This window comes from Cupressus sempervirens, chromosome 5, assembly GCF_028749045.1.
Source record: "Cupressus sempervirens isolate cs-2001-9-10 chromosome 5, ASM2874904v1, whole genome shotgun sequence".
Classification (NCBI taxonomy): Eukaryota; Viridiplantae; Streptophyta; class Pinopsida; order Cupressales; family Cupressaceae; genus Cupressus; species Cupressus sempervirens.
In genome coordinates, this window is record NC_143122.1 from 540,042,481 (window position 1) to 540,067,235 (window position 24,755).

A 24,755-nucleotide genomic window follows, 5' to 3' on the forward strand; every position below is an offset into this window, starting at 1 on the left:
GTAAACTCATAATGCCCATAGTGTGTACGAAAAGCTATCTGATGAATATCAATCTTTTAGATACAAAGCTGATGGTATCATGAGTTCAGATCTATCTTTGTGAACACTCTTGCTTCCTTCATTTGATCAGACAAATCATCGATCCTTGGCTAGTGGTATTGGTTCTTTACTAGTCATCTTATTTAATTGTTAGTAGTCAATGTGCAAATGCAAGGATTCATCCTTCTTCTTAACAAAGGTGACTCGTGTACCTCATGGGGATACACTAGGACAAATATGGCCCTAGGCCAACAACTCCTCTAACTGCAATCAAAGCTCACTCAACTCTTGTGTAGTCCTATAGTAAGGTGCTTGAGAAATAAGCTTTGCTCTAGGAATGAGATTAATGTGGATATCGATGTCGTACTCAAGATGCATACCCAACATCTCATTTGGAAACACATTGACAAACTCACGAAGGAATGGATGATTGTCTAACAACACCTCTCGACTCTCAACCCCATCTAGGCCACTAACATAGACTACAAACATGACATCCTTGTCTCACATTCGCTTCAACTACTTGGTTGAGATCATCTGAAGTGAAACTAGCCTCTACAACCTCAACTCGCTCACCTGTGCCATTGTCACACTATACCAACTTACATCGACAATCAATACTTGCCTAGTGGGAAGTTGACCGGTCCATACCCAAAACAATGCCATATGATCTTAAGGGTAGAATGCAAAGATCAATTATTGTGGTGAAGTGTAATGTCCCCATTTTTAGCAGGTTCCCACAATTCACTAGGTCAGTTCACCATCACAACCCTCGTGAGCTGACAGTAAGATTTGAGGGTCTCAGTTGTGTGGTTATAGGCAATCCAGTAGCCTATGGTGTGTTTTGGCTCCATTTGATTTATAGTAAGTCAATCTGTTAGTTGCAACGAGCTTAGTTGAGTTAAGAGGAGTTGGGTGATGCTCTCAATTTTTATTTTGGGCTTTCGATTTGAGCTACAAGAATCTTGGAGGGAGCATTTATTTATAGTAAGTCACCCCATCGGGTTCATTCATTATCTTTTATCATCAAGATCACTTTGGTGTTGTTAGATTTCGATTTTGATGCTTCTTTAGTTGTTTTGGCAAGACAAGTGAATTATTATTATTCATCTAAATACATTGAGGTTGCTATTTTTGTTGGTATTGTTGGTCGGTCACCTTAGTATCATAGCTCGTTGGAATCGGGATGAAAAGTTTTAAGTTGTGGGAACAAGAAACAGTGGCCTTGCATGTCATGTTAGAATATTAAGTTATGGTGGAAAATGTCATTTTTGGAGCCAAAAGAAATTAATAAATTATATTAATGGTACTTTATATTATATTTTAATGTTGTGTAGAGAAAGCTTCTTAAGTGGAGTTCTTTTGGGAAACTGGTGTCATTTGGAGATTATAAATATGAGGACATTTGATGAGAAAAGTATACTATTATTTGATTATCTTATCTTTCTTTGTTGTCTTTGTGACACTTCTAAAGTTCTGATTTTTGTGCCCTTGTTGAAGTATAAGGGTTTGGTATCCATAGCTGAAGTATTGTAAATTCAATTATGAGATTGCTTGGCAAATTGTGCTGAGGTATACGATTTGTTTTTTCTCCTACGGTATTAACTGTTGCTAACGAGAAGTTTGATTTTTCTTGCCATTGGAGGTTGTTTTGGAATTTGTGAAGGGTTTCACTGGTTAATTTGGAGTTGGTTGAGCGCTAATTTATATCTGTTGTTGGGTGCTATTTTCTATCTGCACTTTGGGAGCAACATTTTCCAAATCTGCAATTGCATTTGTTGGTCGCAGAATTCTTTGTTGTTGCTACTCTTCATTTCAGAGGGTTTCAAGGCATGTCTTACTTGTAAGTTCATGGATTGTAACTTCTAATTTTGTTGAGTATTGCTGATTTAGATAATAGGGGATATTTTATCAACTGGGTTGTTGGTATTTTGTGAAAATACTCAATATCTAAGTTGATAATGAAATCTGGAATTTTTCAACTATATATTTCCTATGTAATATCTAAATATTTGAGTTGAAATTATTATTGCAAAATCTTCTAGTTTGCTGATATATTCTTGTATCAAAATTGCAAAACCTCAAGAACAAAAAAATGAAATCAATTCTTCAACACAGATTGTTTGAGAGCCAACAGGGTTTATTTCAGTGGTATCATAGCTTGCTTGCAAAGTGTTTGACGAAATGTCAAACAACTGAATTATAAAAGAATTTGGTGTTTGACGAAGTTATAACCGGTTGGGGTTATTACATGAAGGTGCCCAAATCGAACACACAACCACAAGCAAGGGAATCCACAGTCACATTGGAACCCTTGACTAACTCTATTGCGACTCAGCAACCTACGGTGTTGCCACTAGCCCACATTGTTGAATAAGAGAAGGGGAAATAAAAGAATTTGAGGCACCAAAATAAAATAAAATTGTGGTTGAAATATTGTGTAACACACCTATAGTCTCTACTACAGTGCTTTGTTGCTCGGCCTGACGGTTACCAACCACCACAAATACTGTGTGGGATCTACATGCTTCCTGAACTATAGGCTCTGACATGGCTGCATTTTGGCTCTTCCCTTGCTAATGCCTTTTGAGGGCACACCACTGACTTGTGACCTTGCATGTGCCATAACCATACCCATGCCCCACATGAGAAGCATTGAATTGCTAATAGCACCCTTTGTTGGAACTCCACTGCACAAACTGAGTCGAGCGAATAGGCTGAGATTGCTTCCCTCTATGTAAGTCCCACACCTACCCTCCCATGGCACCTGAATTACAACCACTCTGCTGACCTTGAGAATGGCACGACCTACTAAAATGAGAGTGGCCTCCCCTTGATGGTGCTGATTGAGTTTGGGCTGGCGCAACGGACTTTGTCATTGTAAATGGTGCAATTGACCTTGTGGGTTGTGCACCATAGCTTTGTGTACTTGTCCTGCTATTAAATCCTCTATGCTTTTGACAACTCTTGCCTTCTCAATTACATGTACAAGTCTCCTAGGCCGGTGCAAACAAATTTCTCCAATAATGGAGCCATTGAGGCCCGGAAAATGAGGAGCCAAAAGGACCTCGTCAATATCATAGCTGGAATGCTGCCTCAGCTTAAAGAATCTCTGCTCATATTGGTCCACTAAGATGGTACCTTGTCTAATCTCATGAAACTCATTAGCACGTGCCTCTTCATACTGAGAAGCTTTCTTTGAACCGCTCCTCAATTATCTCCCAGATGAGATCTGCAAGGTTGATCAGGAGCTTTTGCCTCTCAATGTTCCACCAAGTAGAAGCATGGTCTCTTAGTTGCATGACCACACAATGGGCTTTTAAGGTTGCTCGCATAAGGGTGCATAGTGAAGCAACATCCAAGGTCTAACAACCACGTCTCGACCTTATTGCTCCCTCCTTTCCCATCAAAGTACGGTGGTTTAGATTGCATAAGGTCTTTCATCATGTCTAGATGAATGATATCCTCATCATATACGACCCTGCATCCCCTATGTGCTCCTCTAGCACTGAGTGGTTTATGAGAACATTCGTTCTCTCTTCTCTCCTCTCCCTGCATTGACATTAGGGAACTTCCCCCCTGTGAGCCCTCCTATTGTGAACCCTCATGGCTAGGTCCCAATTGAGCTATGAGCTCTTTTATCAAAGGCACCAATGCCTCCATACTACCATGATTTTCTCTCGACCCTTCCTCTCTCCAATGCCTTTCCTCTTGATGCTCTTCCTCACCGTTGTTCCAACTAGTATTCTGTTGTCCACAACCCGTCTACGTCCATGTGTAGGAGGCATCCTCATAGATCAACTCGGCACAGGTAAGATCCTTACAATAATATGAGTAATCATATCATGGCCGTAAACCATTTAAGAGACAAGTATCATGCATATAATTAAACACTCATACCAACACAACGAGAGCATAACATAGAGGTCCCAACGTTTGAACATGGGCTCTGATACTAGATGTAATGCCCCACCCAAGAATCTGTGGACAAAAGAATCAATCAAGCGGTAGTATGTATTATTTTTGTTAAAGGAAGGTTAAACCATTGAAACCATATTCAGTAACATACATTACATAATGCAAATGAATGTATAATAACTCCGCCAAAGATTCCCAAGCTTCAACCAAGTCTATAGGACAGTTACATGTGCCTACTAGTTCGCAATTTTTTAAGTGATCAACATTCAAGAGTTTGTCCAAGTTACTATGATATACATTTCCGTAACAATTTTCTTTTTAAACCCAAAGTATAACTCCTACCATGGTCATACAAGTTCATTTACTGATTTATCTGTATAGGTAAACATGGATTCACATTTACTTATACTAAAGTGATCGCTAACCAATTTTATTGACTTGGGAAGATGTGTCTTCCAGAAGGGTACTCAAATATGCAAAGATATGGTTAAAGGAAGGTTAAACCATTGAAACCATATGCAATAACATGCATTACATAATGCAAATGAATGTATAAGAACTCCGCCAAAGATTCTCAAGCTTCAACCAAGTCTATAGGACAGTTACACGTGCCTACTAGTTCACTATTGTTTAAGTGATCAACATTCAAGAGTTTGTCCAAGTTACTATGATATACATTTCCATAACGATGTTCTTTTTAAACCCAAAGTATAACTCCTACCATGGTCATACAAGTTCATTTATCGATTTATCCATACGAGTAAACATGGATTCACATTTACTTATACTAAAGTGAAGATGTGTCTTCCAAAAGGGTACTTCAATATGCAAAGATTTGGTTTAACACGTGTGGAAATGCTCATTGTCTTAGAAATACCAACCAAACGTGTCTTGGAATATGTTTTATGACTTAGAATTCAGGAAATGACTAGCCCGATGTGACATGGGATAATGGATGCAATTTTTGATAGCTAATAAGTGACTTGGAATCCATAATTTAGAGGATACAGCTTTGAATTCACAAAATGCAACTCAGGATCCAAAAAACAACTTGGAATATGGGATACGATCTTTTAGTTAACTTTGGGTAAAAAGAACATGATTCACTAGGAAGTGCTAGAAAATACTAAATCGAGGAGGTAGATACTTAAATGCATCATAAACATATGAAAACATACATAGAGGGATTTCTTTTATACAACAACATAAATCATAATATAATCCATACTAAGAGAGTAAACATTCTCAAATAAGAACATGTACAAAAATATGAGAGAGAGAGAGGAGTGAACAAGCCCAAGTCCTACAATTGGAAGAAGACCATCCTTGTTCTCTAATCCTTAATAGTCGTATAGGTTAGCATTGCCTCCCAACCATGTGGAACTGATAGGCCCACCCCCTCGTGCTTATGGAGATAATGATCCAGCCTCAGTCACAAAGGGCACACACACGCCAACTAACACATGACTCAAGTACACATATGCTCATGAATGCTATAATGCGGTATTCCAGGTCACTACTTAGAATACACTATATGATACTATATAGGGACTCTCGTGGAGTATCATCACTTGGTTTGCACTTGCCCAATTACTATAGTGGTATGATAGATCAACTCTCTTAGAAGGCTTCATACTATGCCCTCGCACAAACTTTTGTAGAAGACTGGCTACTGTCAAACACACCACCCTCACACTATCTCCCTCGGGATGTGTGACTATCGTCCTAGTGGTTAGACAACTTATCTTGCATTAAGTTTTATTAGTCCATGTATTTAATTTGGTTAATTTTTAGAACCTCTCACATTAGCTTTTCGACCATTTCCGTGCTAGGAAAATTGCAAGAGGCCACTCCAACCTGCTACCCTACATACCCTTCTTGTCATACGAGTGCCACAAGGAATATGCATGAATTTTCCAACCTAACCCCGATGCTCAGGTTCTCAATTGGCCTATAGCCAAGAGTTCGGGTCTCGCAAGACCCTGCCAAGGCATGATCACGTGCTCATGGGTGGGCACAACCAACTCCATGTTTACCAATGCAACAAACAACCATGCAAGGGGTTAGATTCAAGGAATGCAACAAAATGAGTAAAGCACAATACACTCAACCAAACAATTGCAGAGAGTACGGATTTGCCTATGAACCCAGAAGTCACAAAGTAAAACCATGGGATGATTGGCAACCAGGGGTACCTTCCATTTCTAAAATCTGGATTTTCATAGCGAAATCCAAACTCAAATTTGGGTGGCATACAAAACAAGGCTATGGAAAAACACCCAAAAATCGAACATCCCAAAATTCAACGAAAATGAAAGTGAACTTCTAAAATCCATCCAAACTCCCAAAAATCAAATAAAATTCACATCCTGGTCAGACATGCCAAATCCGATAGCATAACTAGATAAAAGCCTTTTTTAACAAACACGAAAGCAAATAAAATAACACACCCCTCCAATTGGGTCTATGAATTGCAGGAAATTGAGGACGAACACTAGTTCTCAACCCCCGATACTAAAGCAAGCAAAATAAATCATTTAAATGGAGTAAATTAGTAAATCTAGAACGTTCCGCCTTAGTCTAAATTCTCCACAAATTGGGAATGAAAAGAAGAAATTCATGGAAGCTTTAAATGGGCTGAAAATCATAGGGAAGATGAGGAATTGTTCGACGAATCCGACGTGCCGCTCCTCGCAAAGATTGGGTGAGCCAATCTCAGGCAACAAGCGAATCTCTAACTTTCTCCGAAGGGTTTTGGAGAGCAAAAATCAATTTCTCAAATATAAAATGAGAAGTTAAAGTGAAGAACTTACTTTTGCCTAATTTAAACACTTTTATTAAAGTGACTTATTCATTAGACTCTTAAGTTACTTAATAGGCTATAGGCCCCCTTTCCCAAAATTAAAACAATTCAATTCCAGGCATATGGAATCCAAATATGACAAATTAATTGGTAAATGAATTAAATCATTAAAAATTCTAAAATACAATTAAATCAATATTTTAATATAACAACTTCCACGACAAGTGCGGAACCCTAAATGCATAGTCACACGCTCACTGGTTTAATCACATAATGCATTATGAAATCCGGATTTACCAACATGTACTAGAGGGATAATAATATCACAATATTATAGATACGTCGTCCATACAAGTTCGATATTGGCTTTCAATGAAAGGCGGAGGTCACTATCTCTTGGTGTCATTGTTGGGGATATAAGTACACACTTAGATTCTGCAAGTCAGGATGAATATACCTGGTACCTATTAAGTTAACAAGCAAACATCAAGTGTAGATGCTCAGTATATAAATAGCCAAAGAACATATACACGCATAATCATGGTTGAAGGAGAATGGAACACCGTGTAGGTCTTGCAAGTGACCATGGCTCTGTTCCCACTTTGAACTTGTACCAACAAACAAAATTCATTGCTGTGGTGTAGTAAATCATAACAACACACAGTTGCATGATATTGCATTCAAATTAAAACATTTAAGTAATCATTTACAACCATTTGAGCATATGTCTACTGAAAGTAAAAGACAAATATCCACAGTATAAAGGCACAATAATATGAGTCTATAAACATCCACCAGATGCATATATAATCCACAATCCAAGTCCGAGTACAAAATAAACCAAACTTCATCATAAAGTGTCATGTCACATCACTGACATCGTCATGCATATATGATCAAACTGAATAACAACATAATCTAACATCTAACAACTATGATACTGATAATCAAAATAATGTAGTCATTGAAGTATCTCATCATGCAAATAATCAAGTACTAACAATCAAAGTATCTCTCAGGTCAAAATAGCCATGGAACATAATGCAAACATAGGAGGCACCACAAAGTATTATAGATTCATACTACTATGAGATGATTTAGTTTTACGATTATGTATAGTTTTCTCATTTTTTGGTATATATAATGCAAGTTTTCGAAGATGACAAAGATTTATTGCAATTCTTGACATGTGAAAAGGATTATCAGGATTGGTATTGATTGGAATGGGCTTGTTGAAAATAAATATATTATCTTTGGAGAAGAGATTGTGTAGCTTAAGTCCAATAAGATATTGAAATGATTAGTGGCTTTGGAGCACATTTTTGGTGAACATGAAAAGCTCAAAACACGTCCCTATCACCCTGCAAGAGCAAGTTGAGAAAATACGTATATATATTTATATTGTATACATACACACATGAACCCATACAAATCATAGTGGGAAAAAGGTTTCTTCGAATCTATGAACAGGATTTCTCAAATCCGAATCCTCCCCCGAACCCGAACCATTAACTGAAGTTTACAATTTAAAAGTTCAAATGCATATCTGGAGAATTTTGAACTCCATGAAACAAAGAAGGAATTCTCAATGCAATAATTTTCATTTAATAATTTAAGAGTCTTATCCTCTCTAAGGATCTATTTAGTTGGAGTGTAACTGTAAGCCAGTTGGATAGACTGTTTCAATGGTCTAAAACAAATCAAGTCAGATATATAGAACGGAACAAAACAAACATCTGCTTGTACTGTAAACTATACAGTAGTGTCATTACTTGGAAGTTACACAAAATGAGGTGATGACTTTTAATTATTTTGCCGGATTCTCTTCCTCTATCTCATTGTAACCTTAGAAAATAATTATCTTGTAAAATTCGTCAGTGTAATCTTTGAAACTAAGCTCCCTTTACCTCAATTCTAGAGCTTCTTCAGAAGTTTCGTAATCTCTAGGTACTGTTTTTCTTTACCTTGGTGACTATTCTGTCCTAGCAGCTTGTTTTTTCCTTCCCTCTTTTTCTTCATTCAACTTACAGTTCTCCACAGCATAGGGCTACATAACCCTTTAGTTTGATTTTTTCTATCTTTGCTATTTGCTGATCTTGCATGTCCTCATTTTCAAAATATTTCTGTCCTGGTGAGCAATCTATTAGATCTTCTTTGCTTAGGGTTCTAGAGAAGTTCAGAACATACATCCTTGTTTTCTTTCCAACATTTGCCAAAGCTCCAAGGAATTTGTCTTCCTGAACTCTTAAACGATTGAATTTGTAAATAACTGTAACCAGTGGGCCTCTAGTATGAGCTTCCAAATCTATCCAAGCCAGGAACATTTTGCATCTGTCTTCTCTTAATTTGGCTTCTGTGCAAAATTAGTCAGATATTTAACCTCTCTTGTTTTTAACTATGTTTCACAATCTTTTCTTAAAAAATGCCTGTGCTTTGGACAACTCAGTTCATTTTTGCCATATGTATGCAACAATGGTCAACTTTCAAAGTAGTTTGTTATAGCTTTAGACAATCTCTCTTTGTCAATGTCATATTAAAGAAGAAATCTATACACTAACTATTGACAATTTGTAGGTTTTGAAGTGGACAAAGAGGACCCAACCAAAAAACGTAGGGTGGAAAGACAGCGCAAGTAAGATTTATGTTTCTGTTCTAGCATGCTGAAGTAGTTTTAGCATTATACATTTATTTTTTTGCAACAGGCTTTTGACATTGAAGAAAAGTGAAACAATGGTTGGTGTTTCTTTTTTTGGGATAATGAAGTCGTTGAAGACATGATGAATATATACACATTTCGAATTCCATATTTTCTGTTCCTAACACAGTTGCTTCCTCCTAAAGACAACCAAAACTATGAGTAGCTTTTGTAATGTTGGCAACTTACAATTTTGCTCTGTGTATTTTTGTTTCTTTGTGTTTTTTTAAACCCACAAAGGCCAATCTTATCCCAGATTATGACAAACTTCATTACAGTGTACACAGGAACATGAAGTTCTTTTACAGTGCCATGGAAAATCATGTCAAATATCAAGAATTTCTGTAAACTAGGGGGAATGCTTTCCCAATGCTCATTCTTTATCATCGTTTGTTGTGTTTCTGGTGATGTTAGGAAGTATGGTAATAAAAATCAACCTTTGTGATGTGTTATAAAGATTTCCAAAAATAAATCCTCTGTCAAATTTCTCAGTCCAGACACTTCAGAGTTTTATACTACATTGCAATTTTATGACACACAATTCTGAGCTCTAGTTACCCTGCTTACCCATGCATGTGCTTATTATCAATTTTTAAACTACATATGGATTAATACTTCCACTATGCAGTGTCCCCATTTTTGGCAAATCTCTGCAGTTGATTGAGTCAGTTCATCATAGCGACCCTCGTGTGCAAACAGTGAGATTTGAGGGTCTCAGTTGCGGACTTACTATTTCTAGTAAGTCTATTTTAGGTAGTTGCGATATTTGGCAGTTCAGTTGGTGGCGTTGGTAGTCGGTCATCACCTGCATCGGATGATTACCATCTTTGGCAGTGTAGTTGGTGGTGCTGGCCGTCGGTCATAACCTGCATTGGATGAGGCTATTTATTGCACAGGTTTATGTTTATTAATTAATGATTAAGTTTATATTATTATAAGGCACTTTATTATATTTGATGTTATAAAATAATGTTGCAATGATAAAGCTTCTGAAGTGAAAGTTGAGTTTGTGAAATTTTGTGCCATTTGAGGATTATAAATATGAGCCCATTGTGAAAGAAAAAAGCATCCAATTGTCAATTTGTTTTTTGTTGGTTTGTGAGATTTTTCTGATTTGTGAATTCAATTCCCTTGCTGAGGTATAAGAGTTTGAAGACTAAGTTCCACCATTTTATTGCTGAGGTATAGTGGAATTGGCCTCCATTTCTAAGAATTTTGATGCGGCTTCTATTTTTTGTGAGTATTGTAGCTTAGAAGACAGAGATTGCTGGAGATATCTTTTATATTACATCTGCAATTGAGAAGTTTGATCAATTGAAATTCATTGACAGAGATTGGCATCTAATGACTGGTGGCAGCGTGGGTCTTGTCCTTGCCAATTGACCCTGTTTATATGCAGATTTTAGGCGTTTAAACATTCTGATATTGGGTGCTGTGGTTGTGTGTGCTGGGTGTTTATGTTAGGTCTGCAAGTTGGTGTCTGTCATCTGCAATTTGAATGCCAAATCCCTTGCTAGTTGGCTTTGAAGAATTTTGCAGCTGGACGCTGCTAAACTGCTTAGGTGTTTGTAGTTCTGCTACTTGGCATCTCTAATATCTGCTACGAGGCCCTGATACACCTGCAAGAATTCTTTGGAAGGCTGTGATCTTATTTAAGAGTCCTGCATTTGTGCTTGGAGGCTTGTGTCTGCAATTGAGAGGCCTGCGTTTGTATTTTGGAAGGCCCACGTAGATATTTTGGAGCTGTTTGTGACCTTTCCCCAACCTGCAATCTCAAACTTCAGAGATTCAATTTCATGAGCAGGGTGGTGCATCTATTTTGGATCTGCGTTTCCATTCCCAGCTTGGGAGTTGGCGTTCAGCCCTTGCACTATTGTTTGGAGGTGGTGCCAATTCAAGGAGGGAACTGTCATTGCAATATTTTCAAATGCGTGACGTGCTGGTGGAGGCTTGTTCTTACACAGTTGCATATGCAGATGGGAATGTATCGACCATAACAGGTTTATGTTCCAATCTTTATTATTGGTTAATTTAGCAGTGATGTGCTGTAAGGTCTGTTACAAATTCAGAACCAATTAACTGTTTACCAAGTACACCCGGGCTTGCACTCAATTTCATATTTATATATTTACTTATCCTAAAATAATCCAATATATCTGGATCACAAAGTAATACAAATTCATAACACAAAGCCATACTTTCGTATATTCAGTTTAGCTGGCCAGAGCATGTGTGCGAAGTGTTTGACTAAATGCCAAACTATTGATTAGTGAAGGAAATTGATGTCTGTTAAAGCTATAACCGGATGAGGGTTATTACACACAAATGCAAACTTTCGTAATTGATTATCCTCTGAAGTATACATTAAAAATGTGTTGAACACCTTGAAACCTGTGAATAATGTGAGAGCAAGTCTAATCAGTTATGTTGACTAGACTCACAAATTAACCAATTATGTTTATTGATTGATGTACCTTGAGCACAATGAACTTGAATTTGGCATTGTGGCAATGTATGATGTCCCCTTTCGAAAATGCCCCAGTGTTTGCCCTAAATCACAAATTTTAAGTAGAACAGGAAGTAGGATAGAATTAGTAACATCATTTACTTGGTTGAGACCCTGCAACATGTTAGGAAATCATTGAAATATAACTCACAAAATATATCTTCCTTATTAGAGACATTAAAAGCATAGATCTTTCCTACTAGGGTTAGGAAAATTAATTTATCTACAAGACATCTTTAATTTATTGAAGGAGTTCAACAATATTGGAGTGCTTTAAACAATGCTCTACCCTAGGCCCAAGAGTGGATATCACCCCTCTTGGCCATATGTGGTCCGGCCATTAATATCAGGGAGTGCACCTAGTGAGGAAATCTTATAACCATTGTGCTCATCTATTGTCACCCTTATCCTTCTCAAGATTAGAGTTCCTTAATGGTCAACCTTGGTAAGGGTTTGGGGAGACTACAATAAGGTTTGGGACATCTTTCCCTTCTAACTTGAAGCCCAAGAGTAGGGCACTCCTTGCACCTCCTTGGCCTCATGGGACTATCTAGCACCACTGTGAGGTGGCATGCTTACAAGAGGACCCCATGACTGCTTCCCCTTCTCTATTCCCCTATTATGCCTACCATGATTGGTTACAGAAAACCTATAAAGAATTACACATTATTGCCTAAAATCTACATAAAAGCTCACATAATAACACCATATTCATAGATTGCAGATACATTGTTCATAAGAAACTATACATAAGATCCTCTATGCTGTCTATACGAATTAATGCTTCATACCAAATTACAGTTATTATATCTAGTTTCTGTATGCTGTTTACCGTACTGGGTAAAGAAATCAACGCATAGACAATAGATATGAATAGTAGAACTTGTTATTTTATTCGCATATGCCAAAGACATTACATTACGCTTGAATGATGATTTACAATAATCCCGAAGGGTGTATAAATACTTTCCGAAGAACCTTCCCGAAGGGGTCCGTCGACTACATAATAAAAACCTTCCCAAAGGGATCCGTCGGCTACATACAAGAACCTTCGCGAAGGGGTCCGTCGGCTACATAACAAGAACCTTCCCGACGAGACTCGTCGGCTACACAATATTTACCTATGATATCATCCCCCGCAAAAGAAAAAGTCGTCTCCGGATGACAATTACAAAACAAAATACATTAACTGACTAACTACAACAAGATAAATCTGCTTCTATCACATCACTTTCACATTCGTTCTGTGCCTGTAGCAAACTGGTCTCCAACCCATATGCATCTATAGCCTCTGCTAACACAAGACTGTCCCTTAATCAAGTTGACCTTGATAGCCACCCGTGTTGCTTTCTCTGCTTCCAACTCCTGGGTACCCTGACCCAAGTGTCGCTGTACTGCCTTCAACTGGATGATCAACTCCTCCCGAGCTCTCCCTGCATCCATTAAGACAGCTTCACGGCCAACACCTACTCCAAGTGTAACACCCCTATCAAAATGCTTGTTCCGTAGATCTTTTCACCTTTGGCACACTATGCTTGCAACAGCTCCAGGTCTCATCAACTGGTCACACTTCCCACGATTGATATCCGCAACGATTGGGGGTCCAGCGGGCAACGGCCCCCCGCCAAGACCAAATTAGCACTCTGAAACTCACACAAAACTGCATGGAACACACTATTTCTTTGATTTACTTCTGATTTTACACTCTTTCTAGCAACTACTAATGCTTCCCCTTTCCTTTAGCATCATCCATCACTCATTCTGAGCATTCTTGATTTGTCAATGTTTTTTCTTTTTTTTTTAAGATGCTTGCAAACCCTCAGCCAAAATCAACCTCTACTAGTGCATGCCCGTACAACAACCTCTCCAATCCTAAACAAACAAATTCCTTCCGTTGTACTTCCTGAGCGTATGGTCTTAACCTTTTCTTACCAGTGTATGGTGTTTGACTGTTCCACTAATTTCCCTGAAGAAGCCGTATGGTGAAGGTATGTACAGTTGAGCCCTTCAATTGCCTCATGTCTGTATGCCTGTTCCGTACGCAATATCCTATAACGTCCTTCAAAATTCGTGGGCTAAATCACCATAGTATGCAAAGTTCATACGGCAACCTCAGAAGCATACAAATCCGTATGGCAATTTAAGTTCATGGAATCCGTATGGCATCAACAAGTATACAATTAAAACTTTAAAACTCGTACACCAAACCTTGTTTGAGAAATCCGTACCCCTGTGGAATCCGTACGCAAGTTCTTAATTCATCACAAATCCGTACGCCAATCTGGGAGTTCAATCCGTACATTGACTCTTGCAAAATCCGTATGGTGGAGGTCAGGGTTGATGCCTTTCCAAGTCCGTACACTCTTTATGGAATCCATATGCTGCTCAATCATCCAAAAATCCGTACGCAATTCATTACACTTGGACGTATAAGCCTTTTTTCCCCCCTTAAAAATCGTACAGTGACATTCCTATAAAAATCCGTACGGTGACATCCATTAAAAAGCCGTACGGTATCTACCTAGGACCGTATGGTGCTTTTTGACTTTACTTTTTTTTTTTTGTTCTTTTTTTTTAATAATATAAAATATACAGTAGACTTAATTTTCCACCCGAACTTCTCCATCCTACAATGACGAAGGGGTCGTTCGAACTTCATTCTGCGACGAGGGAGTTTTTCGGCCTTGGTAAATCTTCATCTTCGAGTCGTTCACTGCCTGAGGCACTTCTTGTCCATCCAAAGTCCATAAGTTTATTGCTTCATTGTCCCCTACCTCGCGGTTCTTATATGGCCCAACCCATCTGACTTTGAATTTGCCTGGTTTAAATTCATTCCTTCTGTCATATTTCAACACCCACTGTCTGGGTTGAAGCCTGTGTAGTTTCAGGTGCTTATCGTGCCATGCCTTACGCCTGTTCTGTGTTACCTCTGTGTCCCCTTGTGCCTGCAATCGTCGCTCATCAAGTTTATTTAAGGTACACGATCTCTCCATCCGATTTTCCATATCGCCTAGTTTGTTTTCGAAGCTTGGTACCATGGACTCTGTCAGCTGCCCCTTCTTGCCATCAATAAGACCTCCACTCCGTACTGCTGCAACTTTTATTAAACCCTTCCTCTTTGTTGCCTGTGCAGACCGTATCGTGTGTCTTCCTTGTTGTCGGTACCTTTTTGCTATATCTGTGGTTCGACATAATACTTTCTTCCTACGCAGTCGTATAGTGGAATCTTTCCTTCTTTTGGGTTTGTACTATATGTTCTTTCCTTTAGCTTCAGTCATACTCGCCTTTCCTTCTTTGGCTTGTCTGTGTTGCTTCAGATATTCATTTCCTTCTTCGGCTTCTCTTTGTTCCTCCGGACATTCATTTTCTTCTTCGGCTTCTCTGTGTTCCTTCGGACATTCATTTCTTTCTTCGGCTTCTCTGTGTTCTTTCGGACATTCATTTCCTTCTTCTTTCTTACTTTCGTCGATCCTTAGCATATTACAACTTGGAAAGAGCTCATAATCCTCCATCTGCTAGTGGTAAAGATCGTTTACTGAATCCGGATTGTCATCTCCTTCCAATCATAGGACTCCCTCCTGATCGGGTTCCATACTCTGCCTCCTCTCATCCTCTTCTCCTTCGGAATTCGACGATAGAGCTTCGTCTCCAACCATCTGAGTGTGTAGATCGATGACATACTTCTGGCCTTTGCTTTCAAGTGATAAAGTATTTTTCTTCCAATCGTGTTTTGCTTTGGCTTGTATCAACCACCCCCGACCCAGAATAGCATTGTATCCTCTTCGCTTCAGTGGGATCACGACAAAGTCCAATAGGAACGGTTGTGTTCCAATGGTTACTGGTTGTGTTGTGAGTATTCCCAATGGCTTCATTGCATCTTGATCAGCTATTAACAACTAGAAGGTAGGTGGCCACAATGTCGGCTGTCCCAACTTTTTCTAGGTATCCTCTGGCAGCACATTGACATCAGACCCTCCGTCCACGATCGTGTCTGTTAGTACAGTCCCTAGAATGCCCATTTCGACAACCGCCGGATAGCGTCTGGATGAAAGAGCTAACAGCATCGGGTCTTCTGCACTTGCGCCCCCTTGTTTCTCCTTTTCTTGCTCTACTGGTTGCTTAGCAATCGAAACTATATTCGTGAGTGCCGTACGGAGCTGAGGCATAGTGAGCAATAGATCATTTATCTTGACGGGTACCTCAGTTTGCAATATTTGTCGTAAAATGTTCTGTTCTGTGCAATTCTGTACGGAGGTACCAGGCGTGTCCTTCAGGTGTGCCGTTTCTACCTGCGTTGCTCTTTGGATCTCTGCGCGAGCTTCCTCCAGTCTCTTCTTTTCCTCCGTCGGATCAGGGTAGAGCTTCGCCTGCTTCCGAGTGATTGCCAGGACTTCTTCCTCGTCCATCCTGATAGTAATCAAGTTTACTCCGGACTTCAGGCACTTAGCATTGTCATGATCGCCAGGTCCACACCATCGGCATAGCAACTTCGGTGTGTTCGCCGTTGTGCACTCTCGGGCAAAGTGACCCCACAAGTTGCATGCGTGGCATTGAACTATCGGCCGACCATTCGCATCATATTGAATTCAACTCCTCCCACCATTATTGTTGTTGCCGGTATTGTTGTTGTTTTGATCGCGCCGGTTGTTTCTGTATTCGCTCGATGTGGCACCTTCCGTACTGGTGTTCCCGCTCCCTCTTGACGCGGACGCTTCTTGCGTGAGGAACACTTGCTGTGGTGCTCTTGATTTCAGGTTGAAAGGGCATTCCTTTACCGAGTGTCCCAGAATCTGGTAGATCTCACAAAATTGATCTTTCAGGCAGGATCCCTTCATATGGTCTTCTTTCTTGCACTCCGTGCACCATAGCTCATTGCCCTTAGTCTCTTTGTTCATGTTCTTAAACTCCTTCATCATCCGAATCATGTCCTTTTGGAGGGCATGGACCTTCTTGTTGCTGCCCTCATCATTGCTGCTATCTTCTCTTGAAGATGCATCGTCATCTGAATCAGAGGAGCTGTTCTTCTTCTTCTTCTTTGTCTTCTGGTCACTTTCGAGGTTCATTGCCCAATTGTACGCTTCAATGTATGTTGATGGTGGCACGATCTTCATCTTCTTTCGCAGCTTCGGGCGAAGGCCTTCAATGAACCATCTCTTTTGTAGCCCATTAGCCAGCTTATTCTCCATTTTATAGATCAGGTCCTTTAACTTCCTGGCAAAGATTCGGACTGTTTCATTCTTCCCTTGCTTAATATTGAATATCTCCGCTACAATCTCATTATCATCTCCCAATATTTGAAATTCTGCAATAAATTCCTTCTTAATATTATCCCAACTGTTCAACTTTTGTGGATCTGTCTCAGTAAACCAATCAATTGCAACACCCCGTAGGGTAGTAGGAAATTGTCGGATCCATTCATTTGTATCTATTATGCCATTTTCCCTCTAGATCGTTGCACATGTTTTATAATGTCGGATCGGATCGGCGGTTCCTTCACCATCAAATTTAGGCAACTTTTCTTTTGGTCCTGCCATTATAACTAGATGTTGTGGGTTTTGTTGTGTACCTGCACTATTTTGCACTCCCGCGCTGTTTTGAACACTTGTGTTGTTCTGCACACCCGCGTTGTTTCGCACACCTGCGTTGTTTTGCACATCCATGCTGTTTTGCACACCCACGCTGTCCTGCACACCTACGCTATTTCCAACACCCGCGCTATTTTCGACACCCGCGTTGTTCCCAACACCCGTGCTGTTTTCAACACCCGCACTGTTTTCGACACCTACGCTATTTCCAACACCCGTGCTGTTTTCAACACCCGTGCTATTTCCAATACCCGAGTTGTTTTGTGAAGAAGGGTTTTCGTTAACTGAAGCTGTCTGTTTCGGAAGTATATCTTGGACGAAGAGTTCACTCCACGCTCGTGCTCCCTCGGCACTCCGAGCCGTGCGAGTCGTTCCCCTTCCGTCTGGATTCTCTTCCCTTGGTGTACGCAGGTTCAGAAACTCCTTCCTTGCTTCTTCCACCAAATCGAGCCGCTGTTGAGTCTCTTCTAACAATTGTTTAGTGCTTCTGTGTCCGTTGGCAATTTGCTGAAATCTTCGTCTGCGTTTAGCCTATTGTGCCAAAATTAAATTTTCTTGCGTTGTGCGTAATTCATCATTTTCCTTCAACTTATTCTTATTCTTGTTCAACTAATTCGGCATTTAATCTTCATTTGCCTGTCATCGTACCAGGTTCATCGGGCAACGGCACCAAATGTTTACCGTACTGGGTAAAGAAATCAACGCACAGACAATAGATATGAATAGTAGAACTTCTTATTTTATTCGCATATGCCAAAGACATTACATTACGCTTGAATGATGATTTACAATAATTCCGAAGGGTGTATAAATACTTTCCGAAGAACCTTCCTGAAGGGCTCCGTCGGCTACATAACAAGAACCTTCCCGAAGGGACCCGTCGGCGACATACAAGAACCTTCTCGAAGGGGTCCGTTGGCTACATAACAAGAACCTTCCCGACGAGACCCATCGGCTACACAATATTTACCTATGACATATGCTTGGGTATGATCACCATAAATCAGATCTGATTTTCTTTCCCTTCATTCTGGATCACCATTTTATATCTCCCAAGATACGAATTTTCTTTTTAAAGGACATGCCTCTTCCAAGATAAATGATTATCTTAGGGACACCACTCTTAATAAACTTAATTCTAAGTTAGGAAATCACACGTTTGATATATATTGTTGTTTTTTAATGTTTGAAAATATTTATTATTTAACTTATTAACCGCAAATTGATGTCAAGGGATTCTTTAACTAAGCACTGCCATTACAAGGTGTAGATGCTGCACTTAACAATGTTTCAAATCACTACTATTAGTGAATTCCAACCTTTGTTTGTTCCATCGCTATTTGTAATTAGTATAATACAATTGCCATTGCATTGGTCTCTCAATAAATTTGATCCCAAAACAGAGTATAAAATCACCACCCTTACCTTATAACAACTACTTGTTATCTAAACAGATTGCCTACTATTATTAATATAACTGTAATGAGCCTCTTTTGTAAATGCCTTATTTTTTGTGCGAAATCACAATTTCCTTGTAGAACAAGAAGTACAATTGAATTAGTAACATCATGAACCTGTTTGTGATCCTACAACATGTTAGGAAATCATGGAAACCTAATCCACAAAATAGATCTTCCTTATCAAAAACATAGATTATTCCAACTAGGGTTAGGAATATTAATTCAAGCACAAGGTAAAATTAGTTCATTGAAGGAGTTCAACCATAGGATAGCTAGGATACAGGGCACATTAGGGTGCCTTTAGAAATCCTCTGCCCTAGGCCCAAGGGTGGATGGCATGCCATCCCTCTTGGCCTCATGTGACCCTTGCCATCCATACGAAGGGGCCTACCTTGTTTATTTATAGGATCTCTGATAGAAAGAATATCAGATTATATCAGACTTAAAAATACTTCTTATTGTTTGCATGCAGCAGATGCGTGCCTTCAGATAATCTTCAATGCTCCAATGTTCTATGTCTATAATGCTGAGTGCTGATGAGAATGTGATTAATAATCTGCAATATTACTTTGCCGATACTAGGACTGCAAGTATGTTGTGTATTGATATTGCCTTGTCCACCAATGAGAGTTGATACTTACAAAAGGTGAAAGGTCACGACCTCGTAGGGGCATGATCTAATGTCCCCTTTTTCTGGGACATTATAATTCTATGTTGCCGGCTCACATCGCCTAGGTTTTGGGGCGAGAAGGTTCTTTTTGGGGTTCAGTTCGAGATTTGGCCTAGACATTTTCAGTTTCAGACCCATCAGAGCAGTTATGTCAGGTTGTTTGGATGCTTACTATTTTTAGTAAGTAAACGGAGCTCAGTATTCGTAATATCTCAGTGGTGGTTTGGAAGCGTCTCGTCGAGAGCTTTCCAACGAGCTATTGCACGTGCCTAGCTGAGTTCGTTTGGTCAGTTATTTTAATGCCTAACGATTATATGGTTTATTGGCTAAGTGATTTTAAAAGTTTATTTAACTTGTCACTTTATTTAAAAAGTACTATGTTCATTTAAGAGACTAAAGGACAAAAAGGTGCTTTATCCCACATTGCTTAAAGATGCGTGCATCCCATTGGGAAAAGGGATAAGGTACAACAGACTCTACATGGGAGGATATATGAAGATTATAATATTCAAACAAATATTAATCTGGGAGCTGGAAATAGTTGCTGGTTATTTCTTTGAGGACGCAAACCCTTGAAGAAACTTGGGAGGTTGGACGCAAACCTAACCTTCTTTCAAGTTTTATTTATATTTCCAATCTGACTGTTATTTCTGTGTATAAGATTGAATTACTTGGATTGTTGCATGTTATTGTATTGCCGTTGTATAATACAGTAACATATTTTGGGCGGATTGTTTTATTAATTCCTGGTGCATATATGTATTTTTGAATATTGGAGGAAATAAACGAACTTTTCTGAGTTTTCTTGTATTGAAATCTGCTGGTTATAAATCTATTAAAGTTCTGGAAATTGTATCAAGTATTGGTTTACTGTACGGTTTTAGATCTGCACTTTTAATATCAAGGGTTTTGGGAAAATATCCGGAAAGGGATATTACAGTGGTATCAAAGCTGGTTTTCCTGCCAGCCTATGAAATTATAACAGCAAATAAAGTACAACATGGGCTTTTGTGAGAACGAAATTCCTCATGAATGACATTCTCTTCGTTGTTGAAAGACAGAGTAGAGGGAGTGATAGGCTGAGCACTTGGTCATTGCATTTAAGATTGTTATTTCCTGCATATGTCAGATACTCAGTTGCCAGGAGACTTTGATTGGAGAAGTTTGTACTGTGCTGGTGCTTATTTGTAAAAAGGTCAGTTGCTGGGTGGTACTTGAAAACATTTGGAGAGGTTGTTTCATGTTGTACAAGTCTGGTTAGGCCCAAAACTGAACCGCTTGAGCTGAGAGGAAGAATACAAGGACTGCACAAGTCCATTATCACCAAGAACTGTAATACTGAGGTCTGCAACTAATAAATCTTTGTTGCAGTAATCTGAAACTATATCATATTGGGAGATCAGTTTAAAACATGCCAGGCACCAACGACTGTGATTGTACAGAAGTATCACCATTTTATGCCTTGTGATGTGTGCTAGAGTGAACCACGAGTTTTGGGAAAGTAAAATTCGAAAGGAGCTCGTTTTTGATGGAAGCATAAGCTAATACAGACTGGAGTAGCAATACTGGCAGCATACAGGTAGGTGTTTTCTATCCAACATCATATGCAAGGAAAGATGTGGACATTGAAACCCTTATACACAAGGTAGTAGTTTTAATATTCTGTGTGAGAGGGCATCTCACGGATTGAACCCAGCCAAATACGACCAGACACGGGTAGGAAAATCGTGGGCAGCCAATGTCCGAACGTTGTTTACTTCGTCCACAACATAGGCCAAGACAATGATTGCTGTGAATAACAGGTATTTTGGGAAGAAGGAACATGGGGTGCTTAGTGCCGGCGCACAAGAAAACACAACCATGCGCGGAGTTTGACATAGAGAATTGCGATTTCCAACGAGTAAGGAAGAAGTCGGACAATAGGGAAAATAGTGACTGCACCCACTTTCTGTTGTGTATGCCGGAATCAACCACGAGTCTGTTCGTAGTCACAAGGGTATCAAGTTGGAGGTCAACCCCGACGTTTAACACTTCACTAGTTGGGCAGGATAGGGTGAGTGAGACGTGTTGACCATCTTTTCCAGGCCGCGAGTATTGTGTGATGCCAGACGCAAGAGTTTTGGAAGACACGACCAGTAATATACAGGTGTGGGGTTAAAGAGAAACCACTCAGACTTGACAACAGTAATACCTGGAGTGCATAGAGGTAAAGGCGGGTTATATCATCACAACTGAATCGAATCACTTCATGCCCATATACTAACAGAGTACGGGTTTGTTTCTCGTTAATCTTTCCATTATTTGCTTAGTTTGCACTAATTAAGATTTGACTGTGTGGTTGCCACCAATTAAGGATATCTATGATATATGGTTAGTTTTAAGGAATCCAGGGTGTTGTGTATGTAAATCTTAAATTTTGAGGTGTATCCTTGGGTCCTTTTTCCATTTAGTTAATTGGAATGACAAATGATTAAAGAAAAATCCTATTTTCACCGAGTCATGGTTTGCATGCTAACTGTTTAACAAAATACCTTACACCTCCAGTAAAAAAAAATTTGTTATGACAACGTCAAATTATTATAGTGGTATCTAAAGTTCCAGATTCAGAATCCGCTACCTGTGCATTCTCAGAAATTGATATCAACTCTACTCACTATAATACAATATTTCCACAGTTTGCATTGAAATAGTGAAGGTCTGAGTTTCGCAATAAATGTTTGACGGAATGCCTTATACGAGTTCATAAAACATTAGATAGAACTTGTAAAGATCAGGACAGTTCATTCATTATTGGTGCTAACTCCTAGCTCAGATTATTACAGTGGTATCACGGGTTTGGAAGTTTTGCTGGGTAAGGCCTTCATAGCTGGGTGGAACAATACAGGTGAAATACTGTATGTCAGAATATTGCTCTTTTTATCAGGTTTATGTATTTCAGCATTTTGTTATGCTCTGCTGAAAAAATTTGTTGAATAGTGGCTGAGAGAGTGCAGAATTTCAGATTGGGTCCATTGCAAGCACATGAAAAGCTGTTTACCGTACTGGGTAAAGAAATCAACGCACAGACAATAGATATGAATAGCATAACTTCTTATTATGTAGAACCTTCCTGAAGGGGTCCGTCGGCTATATAACAAGAACCTTCCCGACGAGACCTGTCGGCTACACAATATTTACCGACGAGAAAAGCTACATGGCAGAGGAAGTGGGACGAGACTTTCAATTCGATATTAAAACCCAAGTAAGGAGGCTACACGATGATTATATCAAATTCCCGTCAAAGCTTTAAAAAGAATTTGCTTTCATTGATTACGTGGACCTCCAGTTAGAGTTGCAAAACAAGACGAATATGATAAAAAATAAATACTATGATTTGGCTCGAGATCTTCTTGCAGAGGACAGGTACAAAAATTTACATAAGGAAGCCATTGATCAACTTGATAATAGTACTAAAAGGAAAGAGGAACAAGAGGTCCCTATAGTATCTAGAAGCCTCTATGATGAATTCCCAATAGTTAGTGACCAACATATAGCTGACCTTATGGAGGGCAAAAATCAGACCTTAGAAAACAAATCAAAAAATTCATTTGATGACAATGAATCCCAAGATCATGATGTGGATGGACACGCAACCACCTTGGAAGTGGAAGAGTGTGAAGATATTGTTATATCAGCAGCTTCTACCTCGTCAATTGAGCCATCCTATGAGGTGAATAGCAACAAAACCCTAGATATGGAGGAGTGCCTAGATGATAGCATACACGATGTTGCTTATCATATGGTGAGTGACATTGATTCAGCCTCATATCACAGTGTGGATGACAAATTGGAAGATTTGTGTGGAATTGTTTCTTCACAAGGGGATAATCATTTAGCTAGCCAATTGAAGGTTAATGACAGGATGGTTGCCACAATCGTTAAGTATTTTGATATTGCTCGTCAAATGTTGGCCACCTATGGTTGGAGTACTCCTTTGACAGATGAGCATGGTGATAGTGTTTTTTTCCCTCGCAGAGATACATGCACTTCGAGAAGTGATTGGAATGATGAAACAAAATTATCTACAACTACTTGCAGATAGAGATTTTCTTCTCGAGTGGGATCGCATTTGTTATGTTGCATTGCAGAGAAACGAGGAGAAGGTTGATAAGCTCACTCATGAGCTTGAGGTGACTATGGACTCTTTCTAGAGTGCCTAGTTGGCCCTTCAAGAGTTACAATTATAGATTGAGAAGCTTACAGAGGAGTTGAGTTTGGCACAGTCTCCACCAACTGCAGATATAGTACAGTTACATACAGAGGTAGTTGATAAGAATTTTATATCCATGGGTTGTAGTAGGGATTTGGTTACATCTATCACAAATATTTCAACTAGGACGAGTACATTGGTGGAGAACAGTAGAGAACCACTAGTTGTATCGAGTTCTCCTAAGGTTAGTGCCGTGACAGTTAATGCAGGACAATTTACTGGTAGCTCTTGTGTCACAATGGTGGATTCTCCTGAGAGTTGTGTGGTAGTACACAACGCTACTCCGTCATCCACACAGGGCATTCACAGAGTGTCATCCAGTTGGGAGTATAGCTCTCATGTTGATTTGTTTCCATCTCCTGGAAGCAAATCTGTCACTTCATTCCATGCAGCTGATTTTGGATGCCAGCTTGTTGATTTTCAGAGTCAGAGGGATCAACTGCTTGATTCAAGTGTTTTTAGTGATTAGCCATTGACAAAGGTTGGAGCATTTTATTGCGAATACACAGTGAAGAGCGCTCATCATTTTTCTTTTGACCCACGTATAAAGGACTTGATGATGCATCGGTATGGGTTGGTTCCAAAATTATATCATCCTTTGTGGGATGGGTATTCACCATCTTCGAAAGATGGGATTAGCAGATGCAAGCATCCAACTCAGCTATTTGTGGGGGATTACTTGCAGGGAAAGCTGTCAGTTATACATCATGCTGATATGTATCCAACATGGTTTGCTACTTCTATGTCACAAAGTTCTCTTATGGGTACATGGTTATAGGACGACTATGGTGTCAGTTGGCATGATGGTTTGGTTAGTTATCACATCCATG

General features: G+C 39.4%; 1 protein-coding gene across 2 annotated transcripts in view; it reads left to right on the forward strand.

Moving 5' to 3' along the window:
* Nucleotides 1-24,755, forward strand: part of LOC149557073 (protein CYCLOPS-like) — a 164,085-nt gene that overhangs the window by 118,325 nt on the left and 21,005 nt on the right. For both annotated transcript variants that reach the window (XM_089831755.1, XM_089831756.1), the window contains exon 9: nucleotides 9,335-9,392. In XM_089831755.1, coding sequence (XP_089687881.1) covers nucleotides 9,335-9,392 — 58 coding nt within the window. The remainder of the gene's footprint in view (nucleotides 1-9,334; nucleotides 9,393-24,755) is intronic.